The following is a 16,951-nucleotide window of genomic DNA, read 5'->3' on the forward strand; positions in this document are numbered from 1 at the left end:
TACCTGGTGATTTTCCCACGAAAGTTTAATTTTTTCTAGCCAAATGATTTTTTTGAGAAAAAATTCTAATTTTCAAACATACAAACGAATTTTCAATGATAGAAAATGTTCTTCCCTTTATAGATGGTGTTGCTCTTTACCTAAACAAACACGAATCTCCTTCACCCTATACTGCTTTGTGTCATGTCTTATTTAAATTGCCCCAGTTGTTTGGAGAATGAGATGAAAATGTGAAAAGTTTACAACAAGATCATTGATGACAACGAAACAGCGAACTTTTTAACAGAAATGCTCGCTTGAGCCTTCGGCTCAGGTTAGCTAAATATCAATGCTAGAATTTGTGTGCCATGATATTTTATTCATAATTTGCTTTTAGTTTAAACATTTTACTAATAACAGTAAACTACCATATATTTTAGACCATGTTCAGAATATCGTGTTGGTTTCTTGTTGGTTTCTTCTTTTCAGTTCATTGTCTGCAAAGGCAATTTCTGTATTCCAGATTGGATAAACAAGTGGCCAATTCATCCCTTGCAGTGTTTTTAAGTGGCGCATCAAGTCTTGCTCATTGTGCAGGACATTGTCTGGTAGACGAATACTGTGTTGAGATTCTTTACAGCGAGACGAGTCAACGGTGTATTGGACTACATTGTGTACAAAAGGGAAGCTCCTCGTACCAGTATGTCGTCCTGGAATCTCTACAATGTCTACACTATGAAAAAGGTAAATCGTCATTTCTCAATGAAAATGAATATCCAATTATATTATTCTATTTTGACAATTTTTATAGTATATTAAGACACAAAATTCGTGAATCTTTAATCAAAAATATACTAATACTGTGGTTTCAGAAATATTCAAGGGTATCTGTTTTCATGGATTCAATGAGAAAAAAACAGTTTCAAGGATGCGTATATTCGTGGTTTATGATCATATCAATACAAAATGTTAGTGGAAATTGTATTTGCATCTCAATGAACTTAAATTCAGTAGGCTTAACAGCAAAACTCACGGAAATCGTATTCAAAGAATATTGATAAAACCACAGTTGTATATAACATTCTATTTTAATATTTTAAGGGCCACTTGCAAATAAGTTTAAAACTTCAAAGAAAAAATGAATAAAAACTCCGACGGAATATCTTATATCGTTTATTAGGCTGGATTTTTTTTTTTGCTTATGTTTAATTGATATTCAATTTGGACATGTCCCAATATCTCTTTTCTGTAATTTCATTTTTAATATCACCGAGCTAATTGTTCAATTTTTAGCTCACCTGAGCTGAAAGCTCAAGTGAGCTATTCTGATCACATTTTGTCCGTCGTCCGTCTGTCCGTCTGTCCGTCCGTCCGTCTGTCCGTCTGTCCGTCTGTAAACTTTTTACATTTTGAACTTCTTCTCTAAAACTGCTTATCCAATTTCAACCAAATTTGGCACAAAGCATCCTTATGGGAGGGCGAATATAAATTGCAAAAATTAAAGTCCGATCTGTATTCAAAGCGGAGAAAACCTTGAAACTGTAGAAAAAGGGGGGTGCATTTTTAAAAATCTTCTTCTCAAGAACTACCGAGGCAAATTCAACGTAGTTTAGCATAAATTATCCTTATGGGAAGGAACATATAAATTGCAAAAATTAAGGTGTAATTTTGTTTCAAATCGAAGTTATTACGAAAATAATAATAAAGGAAAGGCGTATTTCAATCGGGCTCGGCATCCGGTAAAATGGGTAGGCAAAACAAAAGATTGGCAGTTATTAATCTGCCAATCTCATTAAAATTTCAGGATTTTTAATGGACTAGTATATTTGTATTCGCTGTAGATATTGCTGCAAAATAATGCGTATTTGGAATTGACGATTGCCGATCTGCCCTGGCATTTATTTTGCCACGGCCCGGGTTTGCATACCCATTTTACCAAGACTCGTATTCCATACTTCTAAAACGAGGTTCTTTGTTTAAAGCAGCCATGACATTATACGAAAAAGGGTCGATCTGACTATGATGAATTTGCTTGTTGTGCAACAGTTCGCGTATGAAGGGAAGTTTTGAAACATGAAAAATATATTGGTGCCGATTTTGTGAAGTAAATTGAGGCTAAATATTTCAATGCGTTGACAGTTTTCACACATGACGTTGGTGTTAGCTTGTTCTGATTTTCGTTTCGTTTTCATTATTTATGCTTTGTAACCTGGAAACTATCGTCTGTATTTCGTGATTTTTCGTATCAAATCAATCAGAGACTTCGGTAAATCAAACAGTTACGTTAACTGTTTACCTGCGCATATTAAGCAAAGTCTGATGTAGGGGTACTGAAATACAATTCATTCTATCGGTAATTCGGCATTATCTTTTGCGTAATGGTAGATTAATGCAATAGGTTTTGTTGAGATGCTCGGCATTTTCTCTAGTTTATTCAGTTTAAATAGAGTTTGATATCGCTTACGGAAATATGTAGGTATATCCATGTATTATATATGATTTATTTCGAAAAAATAAATTGTTTTCTTTATTTGTTATACATGTAGTGCATGTTGTTTACAATTTCTATTTACTAACCATATTTGAGTGTTAAGCTTCGAATTATAAGCAAGATACAGAGATTTGCTCACAATTTTATGTTTGTACACAGATCTTAAAAGCTAAAGATTAAAAAAGTATAAAAAATTGTCAATATTTATTACGAAAATTTTCAAAATCTGTTCTTATTGAATTGTAAACTTAACCTTTTTAGCTCACCTGAGGATGGGACCACAATGGGGGGTCGAAGTTTAACATGAATATATAGAGTAACTCTTAAGAAATCTTCTTCTCAGAAACTAATCGGCCAGGAAAGCTGAAACTTGTGTGGAAGCATCTTCAGGTAGTGTAGATTCAAAGATGTGAAAATCATGACCCCTGGGGGTAGGGTGGGGCCACAATGGAGGGTCGAAGTTTAACATATAAATATAAAAAGTAAATCTTTAAAAATCTTCTTCTCAGAAACTAATCGGCCAGGAAAGCTGACACTTGTGTGGATGCATCCTTAGGTAGTGAAGATTCAAATTTGTGAAAAACATGACCCCCGAGGGTAGGGAGGGGCCACAATAGGGGATCGACGTTTTACATAGGAATATATACAGTAAATCTTTAAAAATCTTCTTCTCAGAAAATAATCAGACAGGAAAGCTGACACTTGTGTGGATGCATCCTCAGGTAGTGTAAATTTTAAAGTTGTGAAAATCATGACCCCCGGGGGTAGGGTGGGGCCACAATGGGGGATCGAAGTTTAACATAGGAATATATACAGTAAATCTTTAAAAATCTTCTTCTCAGAAACTAATTCGCCGGCAAAGCTGGGACTTGTGTGGAAGCATCCTCAGGTAGTGTAGATTCAAAGTTGTGAAAATCATGACCCCTGGGGGTAGGTTGGGGCCACAATGGGGGATCGAAGTTTAACATATGATTATATACAGTAAATCTTCTTCTCAGAAACTAATTAGCCAGGAAAGCTAAAACTTGTGTGGAAGCATCCTCAGGTAGTGTAGATTCAAATTTGTGAAAAGCATGACCCCTGGGGGTAGGTTTGGGCCACAATGGTAGGTCGATGTTTTACATAGGAATAAACAGAGTTATTCTTTAAAAATCTTCTTCTCAGAAACTAATCAGCCAGGAAAGCTGAAACTTGTGTGAAAGCATCCTCAGGTAGTGTAGATTCAAAGTTGTGAAAATAATGATCCCCAGGGGTAGGGTGGGGCCACAATGGGGGGGTCAAAGTTTAACAAAGGAATATATAGGGTTAATCTTTAAAAATCTTCTCAGAAACTAATCAGCCAGATGATTCTTTATAATTGTTAAGACTTTGGCCCCAGGACAATTAGAAGGTTCAGAGTTTGATGTACGTTTATATCCCATATATAAACTATTGTTAGGGATCTTTTTTAGATCTGCAATACTCAACATATGATATGACTATAAAATCATCCTGTTAGAAAAGGGACTAATGATTATAAACATAAGAATATCCAGGGGAAAATGGATTTTATTTATACAGGATTTACATGAATTATTGTACATTGTCCAGATAGTTTGTATTATGACTCCATTGAGCTGATTTTATCATACCTCTTGTTCCTCAGGTGAGCGATGTGGCCCATCGGCCTCTTGTTTTGTAATGCTTGAGTTGCATTTATGCATTATAAAATGCTAGGTGTATTACCAAACTTTTAGAAACGGGCTCTTCTCAATATAACGTGCTATGTTAATCATTTCGAAGTCAGACTAAAAAACAATTCGTTTCATTTCGTTAGCATGAGTTTCCTTAAGTGTCATTATAAGCCAGGCATCATTATTTCGAAATCAGTTTACCGTTTATTTAAGTAATATTTTCATGACATTTATGTTAAAAAACTATGCAATACGAGGGTTGTCCCAAATTAACGTAGTCAAGTGGCGTTATTTAGTTAATCGAAGACACCGGTAAATTAAATTTGTGCCGCAAAGGGTTTGCATTTAAATTATATTTTCAAACCGAGTATTGTTTGGTATAAAAAAAAGTGAAATGAAAGCATGCTAGATCATAAATTCGACATGCAGCGCAACGTCAAAAACGAAAAGTTAAGATCAACATAATGAAATGAAAGTTGCAAGGAGAAGTAATTTTTGAATGAATTAAAATTATAGAAAACAATTGAATTTGTTATCAATTCTTTTACCACGAACACGACTTATGTATGTCAATGTGATTAACATGTTTTGTTTGAATCGGCGTAACTTCTGGTTTTCACAGGAAGTACTCCAGAATATGAATTTTTATTGTTTTATTTTTGTTGTTTTACATGAAAGTAAGCTCTGGAAATTTCCTTCACAGTAAATATTATATCCATTTTTCCCCGATAAAAGAATCAATATCTCACAGATTCATACATGTACATGTATCTAAGAACAGGTAATCTTTTGTTGCTTTTGAAACTAGAGTCTAGTCTTTTTTTATTATATTTCTTTGCAAAGAATCCTTTCTCTTTCTGAGATGAATTATCAATACTCTACTTGTTTAGATGCCATTACGTGTCGTTCATACAATAACGAAAATACTGTAAATTCTTAATTCAATGCGAGGAATTTATATTTTCGTAAAATCGCGATGTAAAAATCTCGTCATTATTTTTTTATAGTTGAAAGCTATAAGAACTATGGATAAATGTTCTGCGTTCGTGATTTTATATTCTTGCGATTTGATACAAAATATACATGCTGACTTATCAACGATCTTCTTACAAAAAATATGTATAATAACATATTGCTTGTAAGTTCCAAAATAAAAAATCAATGTCTTTTTTATAAGTAAAATAATTCTGATTAAGTTCGGATTAAATATTGAATCAATTTTAAGAAAACATAACATGTTTAAAATGTGTGGTGAGAAGAGAAACTGTGCAGAAATGTTTTGAACATGTTGTAGTAAAGCGATCCTATATTTTCACTCATAAAAATTTCTTGAGAGTAATGCAAACGTATAAGCCTATAAGTCACATTTTAAAAGAACTGTCTGCTTTAGCTTATCTTTATGTCATTGTTCTTTATAGACATTAATTGGGTAGAACATTCTGGCCACTATTATTTCTATGGAGAAGAAGAACTAACATGGGCGGTCGCTAAGGTATTGTAATATTACTGTTACATGTATTAATGTATTTGTTTTAGTTTGTTGTATGTTCAATATTTCTTTAAATTTCAAAACCCATGTTTTTCTCTTATTGCATTACAAATTAAAATAACCATTTAAATACTGCAACCGAAGTGTTTGTGTACCTGAAACCTGCTTTTTTATTTAACGAAACTAGTTTAATGTTTTCATTGAAAAATGACCGATTTTAATGTTTTTTTTATTGCAAAAAAAACCCGCACTCTTGTTTAAAGGTAAACCAAATCAGTTGTAATAACATAAGGTATTCAGTTTTCAGTATCAATTTGACAACAACTGCATTTTTTAAAAACATCATTTCTTAAAAAAGGTGGTTGTTTTTACAAAAACGATATACATAAAAAGAAAATATCAAAGAGCAACCAGTCTTGTATAATGAAACTGTGTTACAAAGGTACAGTAATGATCAAACAACGTAATGTTGCCGTCAAAATAGGAAATTGAAGTACAATAGTATACAGAGACAATAAGTGATAATTTCAAGGGTTGTTTGTTAGGAATTGGATTATAAGAGGAAATAGTAATTCACGCAACGTGCCAGAATCTGTTTCTTTGAAGTGTCGTGCAGATATAGAGGTAGCTTACATCACTGAGATAACATCATCTACATTTAGCAGATAAATTTCAATGACATAAAATCGAAGGGTTTTAAAGACTCGGTAAAATTTATTAATATTTTCTATATGAAAAATGACAACAACAAACCATCTCAAAAATCTATGTAACGAAATACAAATCCAAAAGCAGAGCAACACGGAACTCTGAAAAGAGGTATGATCAGGTGCCTACATTTAGAAGGAGCTAGCATACTCTGCTGAACGGTCACACCAACCGTGTGCTCTTTGTCGTAATCGGGAAGATATGATATCAATATAAAATTAATCATATTTTGTAATGTTCTGGTATTCACAACAGGGACGCAGTGACATTCAGTTTTTAAAGACATATAAGTAAAATAATAGCATCAAAGAAGAAAACGCTTGTTTATTAAAAAAAAAAAAGGAATGCTAAATTAGAGAATTCATTTCACTTAGTTGACCCTATCATTTCACTTAAAATACCCAGTTAGAACTTCCAGTTTCTAATATTCTTTAATAGAGCATATATCAATTAGTTAATAAATGTAAAATTTGATACAATTTGATATCTAAATTAGTTAATGACTTGTTCCGAAAAAATTTTCTCTCATAGTTTTAAAAAAAAAAATCACCTCCTAGAAAGAAATAAAACGCTTCACGCTTAACTTTTAAGATTTTTTCTACGGCTTCTTGCTGTATTAAAATTGTCCCTGGTTTCCTATTTTATTCATTTTTGGGAAATGTTTTTTTTTTTTAATTCTTGAGAGTATTTGTTCATAGAGTAGCTAAGGTAATAGTTAGGTATTTATTCAGCTTATTCCTTAATTTCATTTTTTTTTCTTAAATGTTTGATTTTTTGATTAATAGCTAGAATGCCAGAAACTATGTGCATACCTGGTAGAAATTGAAACTCAAGAAGAATCGGAATGGTTGGCGGCTACGTTTATTATGAAAGGTAAACCACAGTCATGTTACTTAGTAGTAAAGGTAACTTGATAAGTCTAATCATTAAACAGACATCAGAGTGTTGGTGTTTTGAAGGAACAAATCGCACTTAAAAGAAACAAAGATACAGTATTAACATGGTATTTCCTTTAACCATTTTAAGGGAAAAACCTTGTAAATAAAAAAAAGCATAATTTTTTCTTTAAAGAACTATTTATGATATGGGTCAAATTTGTCCCCCATAACTCGCCATTTTTAAAGTGTTTTGGATACAATAAATTTTTATATGATTTGCTAGAAGAGTTGTTATAGAATATGTTTTTCAGTTGCATTCACTGGCAGTATATGACATCAGAAGTGATGCTATTTTTATAAGTCAATCAAAATCGGTCGAAAATTACCATTTTCTCCTATCTTTTTACGCATGGGAAATACAGAGCGACGTTTTAAACAAGGAGAAGTTTTTAATCACTTATTAATCTGGCTAGATACATCTCTGATGAAAATATTTTGTTTGTTCATCAAGGTTATCTTACCGATGTCATATTTCTAAATTGTATACACTTAAATCAAAATGAAATTTATCCAAAAAACTCACATATATCTGTACAAATAGAACAAAGAATTACAGGAAAATAAGGGAGTTCCTTTTATGATGTCATTTTAAGCCCATATCAGATATATTCCTTAGAGATTAGAATTCATTTAATGTTGCTTAAAACAGAGAATGGTTTTACATGGTAAACTTGTGTTTAATTTAAGATAAACACAGTAAAGGGTCGTGATTTTATCATTTTATTAATATATTTAAGAAAAATATTTTATTCTTGTAATTAAAGCTTTGATTGAAGCATATTTAAATTTTAGAATTTTTTTTTTCGTTTCATTTTACAATATAATGAACGGATATTAAAAGGATACCTTTAGTACAATATAGATGAACATGTGAGATCAAATTTCTGTTATATGACAACAAATATTGGTTTCATAAAAAGGTACGAAATAATATATGTTCAAAAATAATTACTTATAGAAAAAATTTGGTTTATATGCTATGTTCTACCTAAAAAGATAGACAAAGTTAAGCTTTTTTTCTTTTGTTATCAAACAACGAGTCTTATTCTTGGTTTACAGATGTGTTTAATTGACAGAAGATTCTGTTAAATATCGCTGCTTTATGATAATGACTAATATTAATATTTAAAAACATAAAACAAGGTTACATGCCTTTCACATTAAGCATTACTCTTTTGTAAATAGTATGTCAATATCTTTACATTTGTACATTGCTTTATCTAAAACATAAACAATGCTCAGTGTTTCTTTTCAAAACGAAATGAAATGTCTACTGTGTTTCGCTGCAAGACAACATTTTTTTCTAACATTCGGTGTTTGTTTAATCATTTTAAATGTCCAAGAAACGCATGCCTCCCATAAATTGCTTTTTTCAAACTATGTCTTTGATTAAATATTACCGTCAGCTTTTTGACAATGTCTTTTAGCTAATTATATTTTCAAAAGGAATTGATTATAAAATTTCAGAAAGTTGTCCTCCTAACGTTTACACAACATGCTCAGCTTGGACCGGTGGGAATGACCTTGACTCTGAAGGTCAATACGTGTGGGACCACTCGAACACGACAATCGGCTTTTCTTACTGGCAACCAACAGAGCCAAGCTTAGGCGCCCCTGATAAGGCTGCGGTTCGTGACTGCATCGACGTGTTTAGAAATGGGAAATGGAATGACAGAGTGTGTACTCATTTAAAGCCATTCATCTGTGAAAAAAATGCGTAATGGTTAGACCTCCTTATAAACAGATCTAATTATATACAGATTATATACAGAGAGGATTTCCTATGTTGTTCGTTTTTTCCCGAATACAACGAGAAGCACACGGCGAGCGTGACCGGTCAGTAGAGGATGCTCACTTTTCCTAGGCAGCTGATCCTATCCCTATTTTTGTGATCGGCTTCGGCCGATTACTGTTGTGTCCATATGAGGCATCCGGCAAATGCTTCCACGTGCGCACACATTCCGCCTGCATAAGTAGTTCTTATAAAAACTTGAAGTTTGGGTTAGTATTTTTATAACATTTTACTCAATTTTATTGCAATTCATTTACCTTAAGAGATGCAAACATATATAAAATACAGTTCAACCTGTTAATTCAAGAATGCACATTTTGTCTCACGCGTAAGATTCTCGATCGAAAGATTCATTCAGTAATGCAGTTGACCTCGATGAACTGACCTCAATCATAGGAAGATGCTCCATGAACTGACCTCGATCTATTGATGTTGCATAATAGTAGCTAGGAAGACAGCTTGATTTATATACAAGGTTACGTTTTAATGCGACCTCAATAGCACGTTATGATGGCATTCAATGTTTTTGAGTCGCATTTAATTATTTTAATACAACGTTTTCTTTGTGTACGTGTTAATGCTCTTTGAAGAGCCCTACTCTGTATTATGAAGAAGAAGAAGAAGATACATTAACATTTAATAATTACGTTAAAAATTAAAAACTAGACAAGGAGTTTACGAACGGCTTTCCCAAAACTTATTTCATAATTAAATTTGTTGACGGTTTATAATGATGAAATTATGGTGTACAGATTCCAAATATTCTATATTTTGTAAAAAAAAAAAACAAAAAAAAAAGTACTTTTTTAATTATTTTACATCAAACTGATCATGTTGATTGCTTCTAGCTATCAATATATCATTATTGCCGATCATTCCTTTAAAAGGAATACATGTTAGAGATCTGTGATGCTTTGTTATGAAGTTGCAATTCATTTTATGGATTTATGAGATGGTTGACAGTTTGTTATTGACATTTTCATTGATCAATATGCTTACATTTTATATTTAATCTGAGGACAGCCAGTTGGCAACACATCGTTTGAAAAAAAACAACATTAGTAAATGCATACTATTTAACCTTTTTTCTGTATAGTATTTTTGGCGGAAATCAGCGTCTGCTACACGTATATAAACTATACAACAGCCTCTTTTAAATTCAACAATATATACCATTTTTTTAATAATAACTGTTACTAATTTGCGAATAGAAACATACTAATTCATTGTTTTAATTTCTTTATAATTAAATTATGGTACATACTAAATTCATGTTTAAGTCATTCAGCGTAAAAATTAAAAAAAATCCCTAAAACTTTCACCCACTCAAAAATGAAAATTATGTTTGATTGACCATTTTATTGTTTAATGAGGAAGCCTTTAATTGCATCATTAAAAAAGGGAGGCAAGATTTTATAACCAGCATAACTGCTAATAGATATTAAAAAAAACGTGCATTGTTTTATATTGTACTTTTGTGTTAACGTAATGTTATAGATTATTATTTTTTGCTTATTACCAAATATGTGAGTACTGGTGAAGTAGGTTTTATTAATTACAATCACATTTTATGAACATGAGATGTGAGAGAGTGTAGATGTGAAAAAGATGTTTTTATTATACATGTACATGTATTCAATTTGAAGGTACACACCAAGAGGAAGTCCATGTTATTGTTACTACAGGTATAACAAGTTTGTAATAATGGGAAATGAATTGCAATTTATTACTCATCGCGCCAATTTAAGTTGAACGAATAACTGTCAGCTGATGCGTATTTGAACAAATAAAAGATATTACAAGGAAAATGAAGTACAGTAAGTTAACATGTAGAAAGAAATGTATCTGATACTTTTGAATAGAATAATAAGGGATTTTAAGATATGCAACATCTATATATAGATTGGTCAGGAAAACTAAAAATTGCTGGTAACAGGACCTTAAAAATATAAAACAAAATTAATCAGAATCTACTCCTAACAATGACGGGATAAAACCTTTAACATTTTCAGAGAATGCTATTCTCTTCAAAGGGGAATCAAATAATCCAAATGTGCAGTTAAGATTTAATAAGCAAATCTGTACAGTCTCCTCTGAATTTGTAATATGAATATTAAATATGACATAAATATTTAAACCCTTTCCCGCATTCCAGCAATTTTAAAACGGCCGATTTTCAAATAATTGTTCAACAAATATTACACAATTGCTTAAACAATCAAAATAGTTTCATCAAAGATGTATTTATCCTAGACTTATAAGCGGCAAAAAGTTTGTTCATTTTGTAAAGCATCACTTAAAAAAAAGAAGAAAGAAAAATGTTAGATTTGGACTGATTTTGACTGAGTTGCAAAAATAGCGTACTTTTGATGTTATATACTGCAAGCGAATGTAAAAACTAAAATTAAGGGACATAACACACAAAACAATCTATAAACTATTCCAAAAAATAACATAAGAATTTGATGAAATTTTAAAATTTTAAATTTTTAAACTTGCGAATTATGGGAGGCAAATTTAACTCATATTAAATATAGTTCTTTTCTAAACAATTTCTACTGGGAATTTGAGTAATATGGACTTCAGTAATTCATTTCCTATATAGGGAATTTGCCAGTAAAATACGTTACACAATAACCATCACCTAATAAGCTATGTAAACAATTGCCTTTCTTTTTAATAAATGAAGTTCATCGATTTCAACCATTTCAATCGCCTGTTTTTTTTTTTGCTTTTCTTCATGTCAACAGAAATTTTCATTATTTTTGTTTGTCTTTACACGTGCACTGGTTTGCTATTTGTCATGTATATTGATTATTTCCAACTCAAAACGTTCACATATTGATAATGGGAGTATTGAAGAACCTGATTGGTTGCTGCTACATTTTTCTTATGAAGGAATTTTTATAGTTTTATTAACAGTTTGTTATTGTAACAAATCTAATAAATAAGCAAGAAGAAAATATCGGATTTGAATGGTGTTCCGATGGGCCACTTCGACATTCGCACTTTTGCCTTTAGAGTGAAGATGCGAGAGCGCGAAGTTGCGAAGGCGAAAGTGCGAGGGCGAAGGAGCGAAGATGCGATTGCGAAAGTGCGAAGGCGAAGAAGCGATACTACTATTGCTCCTTCGCCCTCGGAACTTCGCATTCTTCCCTTTGCGACTTCGCACTTTCGCCCATGCCTTTTTTGATAGCATTCAGAAAGTCTCCGTCGATTACATAGAATTTGATGCAGGCACCGTACTCGCCAAGGTTTTCCGATTAATCCATTATTGGTACGCATGCGCTAGGCCATTGTGCTTACTATGAATGTTTATGAAAATTTTGATGTGTATGCCTAATCATTATTATGCTCAATATAAAATATAATGTCCGCCATAATGTATACATATTATGCACTTCCAGACTCCTTTCACTTACCAGCTGTTTGTTTACCGTGGATCAAAAACAGTAACATTCTAATTTCATTATGCGACACTCCTTGCTCATGTATGGATCAAGAGGGGGAGAGGGGGAAAATTTGATTTTATTAACTATATATAATAAAATCTCTATATGTCTCGGACTCCCCCCCCACCCCCCACCCCCAACAAACAAAATTATCATTCGACTCCCCTGGAATAAGTTATGGATCTGCGCAGGCTGTTGAAAATAAATTCTAAAAAATTCATCGTCTGCCTAAGATGTCCTTTTATACAGCTAAAATTGTCTTTAAACGATGGAAAAATCCACAATAATAAAAAGGCGAAGGCGAAAACGCGAAGATGCGAGGGCGAGAGTGCGAAGTCGCGATGGCGAAGGAGCGATAGTAGTATCGCTCCTTCGCCTTCGCAACTTCGCACTTTCGCTTGAGTGTATAATGTAAGACCTATCATCAATATATATCATAGGCAATATTTTTTTTTTATTTATCTGTACTTATTTATATAAATTTTGTTGTCAAATGAAAACAAGATAATGAAATTATAATGAAATAGTTTAGCTCTACCGCGATAAAAATAAATGTTAATAATTTGAGATTTAGAGGAACAAAATTCTTCCTAACTCTTCACGTGGTTTATATACATGTATGTTATAATCATTAAGATCACAATCTTATCTATGTCTAATAAACCAAAACTTAAATATTATCCTTATTTGCTTTACAAAATAAAAAATACAAAATTTTTCTTAGAAGGCACAATGTTAATGAAAAGAAATTAACAATGTCATTTTTGATACTACCAAGTTTTATTTCAAAATTACACAAGTCGTGCACCAATTTTATAAATATGCAGACAACATAAGAAAATAGAAGTAGCATTATAAATATTACACTTGTCGTGCACTAACTTTGTAAATTTGCAGACAAGATAAGGAAAACGAATCAGCACTATATAATTAAAGTAAATATATCATACATACACATGAAAGATTTCTTCTAACACATTTGTCAGAAATAAACACGGGACACACAAATTAATTTATGAAACTTATATGAAAGTTTTCACTAGTAGTATATGATTAATATTTTTGCGATTTTTTGGGAAAATACTACAATGACTTCCACTTTTTCTTTTCAAACATTGGGAGATGTTGTTGATATTTTGTAAAATTATAAAGGTTAAAAAAAGAAGTGTGATTTTACAGAGAGACATGACAAAAGTTTAGGAGAGGTATAAACTATCATGACCCTAGCTCATAAACATATATTTCTTTTCCATGTGATTTTCTTGTAGTAAAAAAGGCTACGCTGAGGGTATTTTCATCATTGATGTAAAATGTACTGAATTTTTATATGATCAATTCTATAGATATTATATATCGACGTCTTATGAAACCTCCTAGTCTGGCTATATCGCTGGCCTATACTGTATATTGATTTATAATAATAAAACTAATTGTTGTATATTGCATATTGATTTATAATAATAAAGCTAATTGTTGTATACATAAAATCGTATGTCAGGAAGAACAACTTTTACTCTGAGTTAAAACCATTGCCCGTTCAGTTACAGACTCGTTGCCGGGTAAAATTGTTGATTTTTGTTACAAAAACTAAATGCCCGGTTATAATGTCCATGGAACCCTCTGCCAAAATTGTGAAATTCATGACCCCTGTGTCAGCGGTTCAAGCTCTAGGGTGGGGCAACTATAGCCATAAAGTAAAAATGTATTAAATATTTAACAATCTACTTATCTACTCCCACACATGTGGGCAAAAAACTGAATACATGGTTACGATGTCCACAGACTCTTCTACATAAATTGTGAAATGTATGACCCCTGGGTCAGGGGTTCAGGACATGAAAGGGGGGGGGGGGGCAAAATGGCAATATAGTGTTTATTGATATATTGTTTAGAAATGTTCTTCTCTATTCTCGCACATCTGTATTAAAAAACTGACGTATAATATTGTTAACCCGGAAGTCATCTACTGAAATTCTAAATTTCATTCCACTCGAGTATGGGTTTTGACTCTAGGGCAGGGCCAAAATGAATGTACGGGTGTTAATGCATTTTAACTTCTTTACTCCCACAACCTGAAAGGATAACTAAATTCATGATTTTGTAGACCAGATCTTTAAGTTTTCGCCAAAATTATAGGTTTTACAGCTCTTTTTTGAAAGATTTCAGACAGGGAGGTGATCGTTATTACAAATTCATAATTTTTCAACTCCAGAATGAAACCTAATTTAATGCATATATGTATGAGACTCCTCGACAAGTATTTGTATGGGTTATATGCTACTCGGTTGACCGTTAAGGCCAATTTGGCCTCTTGTTTCTGTTTCGATTTTTTTAAAATTAAAATTTTGAAATTGAAATTAATTAAAAAGTCAATTATAATGGGGAAAATGATTTTATAAATTGTTTCCAAGAATAGAATAAAAATCGATAGTTCTGAGTGATCATTATTTGTTCTAATATCTGCTTTATTAACAAAATATTGCTGTAATAAACATGAATAGTCTATTTAATGTGAAAATACAGTTTCTTTTGAAATAGAATAAAAATAAATCTATCAAATGATCAAACTTAAACATAATTTAAAAAATCATTTTATTGATTCCTTTCAATACCTTGGCGTTTTATAGAAGAAATATTAAGAATAGAAGTCTACCCATATGAACTGTGAGAAAAAAGGGCATTATACTTTACTGTCGCAGACCAGACTTGAGATGAGAACTAATTATCAATTGCAGGGCATTATTGATTATCCTTTTAGAAATTAAAAAAAAAAACTTACAAGTATGACTTGCTACTCCCCTAAGTAGCACTGCTAAAGATGAGTTTTTCATTATTCCTGCTATCTGATATACCAAGTCTGTCTCTGCTAACAATGGACAGAAAACATGCTCTCAACTGTATGTCAGTTAACTGCTTAAAGTTAAAGAGGTTCGCTCCTTAGGTTTTGGGTTACCAGTTTGGGTCACCTTTAATCTAAAAATTCTCCACCACATATTCATTCTAGTCGTATATTTATATTTTACAATGTCAAATAAACTTTATTAAATAATTTTGTTTTAAATTACATTTTTACAGATTTTAGTAAGAGACTAAAATTTGTGGCATAGTGTTTTCAAGAATGAAATGAACAATCATAACTCACTAGTATTAGAGTACTGTTACTTAAGCTCCCCATTTCAGAGCAAACCAAACTTCTAGATACATGTAGTTTGTGTATTACGATATATTCATGATGTTCTAAAAACATATTTCATCAATATTTTGATATTTCTATCGATATATTTCGGCATATTATATAAATCATATAAGTAAAGACAAAAATTAGCTCCAATTTAAAAATTAGCTTATTTCATGCTAGATCTCAAATGTTTGAGATGTGACCTCTACTTTGTTTTGCTTTTAAATGAGCCATTAATTGTATATCTATTTGTATGCAAAGTAGTGGAGAGATGACATTACTTTATTTATTTCTTAATTTGCGTTATGACCTGTTTACTCCAAAATTTTGTAACATTTGTTTTTTTGTGTTTATTACATGTATGTACTAGCCTTTGAAGCCACCAGTAAGGCAAGATTTTTTAAACCTTGACTAAAATTTACTTTTATAGCCACTATATGTGTTCAACTTCAAACTGTATTAAAATCAGAACTAAATTATGAGTCAAACTATAAATATTTGTTTGATTTCTTCAAATGATAAATTTCCATGACAAATTTTAGCAAAACGTTCAGGCAAATAATCATTTCTGATTGGCGCCCTATATTTAAAAAAATGGCAAGTGACATGGGTCACAAAAAAATGACAATTTTATGTCCCCATCTTTAAATCCAAGTAGTTTTCGGATGATTGACATTACTACATGTAATATATAAGGTGTCAACCTCCCTAAATGTTCATACATCACAGGCACAATTTATATTATGACATTAAATAAATAAATACTATTATTGCTTTTTATATGTATTTCAATATTTTCTTTTTTTGAAAATAGACAGATAGTCACAGTCACATAACGCCACACAGTATTAACTTTACTACTTACATTAAAAAACAAACACAAACATCAAAATGCCTGACAGCCAGCCGTGGTTGCTGGACGCCTTTGATTTATTAAATATTGCTATCTATATAGACAAACTTGCAGAGAAACATCATGATGAACTAGCATATATAAATATGAAAACTACTACTAGTAGTATACCGATATACATCAAAAATTAATATCAGAGTCATAAAAAAAATATCTCATATTATTCTCCCTTTACACAATGCATCAGGGCCGGCCAGGAAAAAACTAGAGATAAAACGATAAAAATCGCAGTATACAAACTCTAAAAAACCTGTGTCTGTTGCCAGGTGCCGCTGGATGCAGGGAGGTTGTGAACAGACCTCACAACATATATGGTATTTTTATTAAATTTTGTAGAA

The 16,951-nt window shown here is 31.8% G+C and overlaps 1 protein-coding gene across 1 annotated transcript; it reads left to right on the forward strand.

The window, feature by feature from the left end:
* Window positions 1-382: 382 nt before the first annotated feature.
* LOC128172298 (lectin BRA-3-like) lies at window positions 383-8,999 on the forward strand. The gene is made up of 4 exons (XM_052838093.1): window positions 383-723; window positions 5,562-5,635; window positions 7,126-7,213; window positions 8,746-8,999. The coding sequence occupies exons 1-4, from the start codon at window positions 423-425 to the stop codon at window positions 8,997-8,999; spliced, it is 717 nt and encodes a 238-aa protein (XP_052694053.1). The 5' UTR covers window positions 383-422.
* Window positions 9,000-16,951: the final 7,952 nt, after the last annotated feature.

Source organism: Crassostrea angulata, chromosome 2 (assembly GCF_025612915.1).
Source record: "Crassostrea angulata isolate pt1a10 chromosome 2, ASM2561291v2, whole genome shotgun sequence".
Classification (NCBI taxonomy): domain Eukaryota; kingdom Metazoa; phylum Mollusca; class Bivalvia; order Ostreida; family Ostreidae; genus Magallana; species Magallana angulata.

Excerpts from the sequence above, each read along its gene's own strand:
- LOC128172298 (XM_052838093.1), top strand. The coding sequence starts at position 423 with ATGTTCAGAATATCGTGTTGGTTTCTTGTTGGTTTCTTCTTTTCAGTT. Across the intron at positions 724-5,561 it reads ATGTCTACACTATGAAAAAG|ACATTAATTGGGTAGAACAT; the intron begins GTAAATCGTCAT and ends TGTTCTTTATAG. Across the intron at positions 5,636-7,125 it reads TAACATGGGCGGTCGCTAAG|CTAGAATGCCAGAAACTATG; the intron begins GTATTGTAATAT and ends TTTGATTAATAG.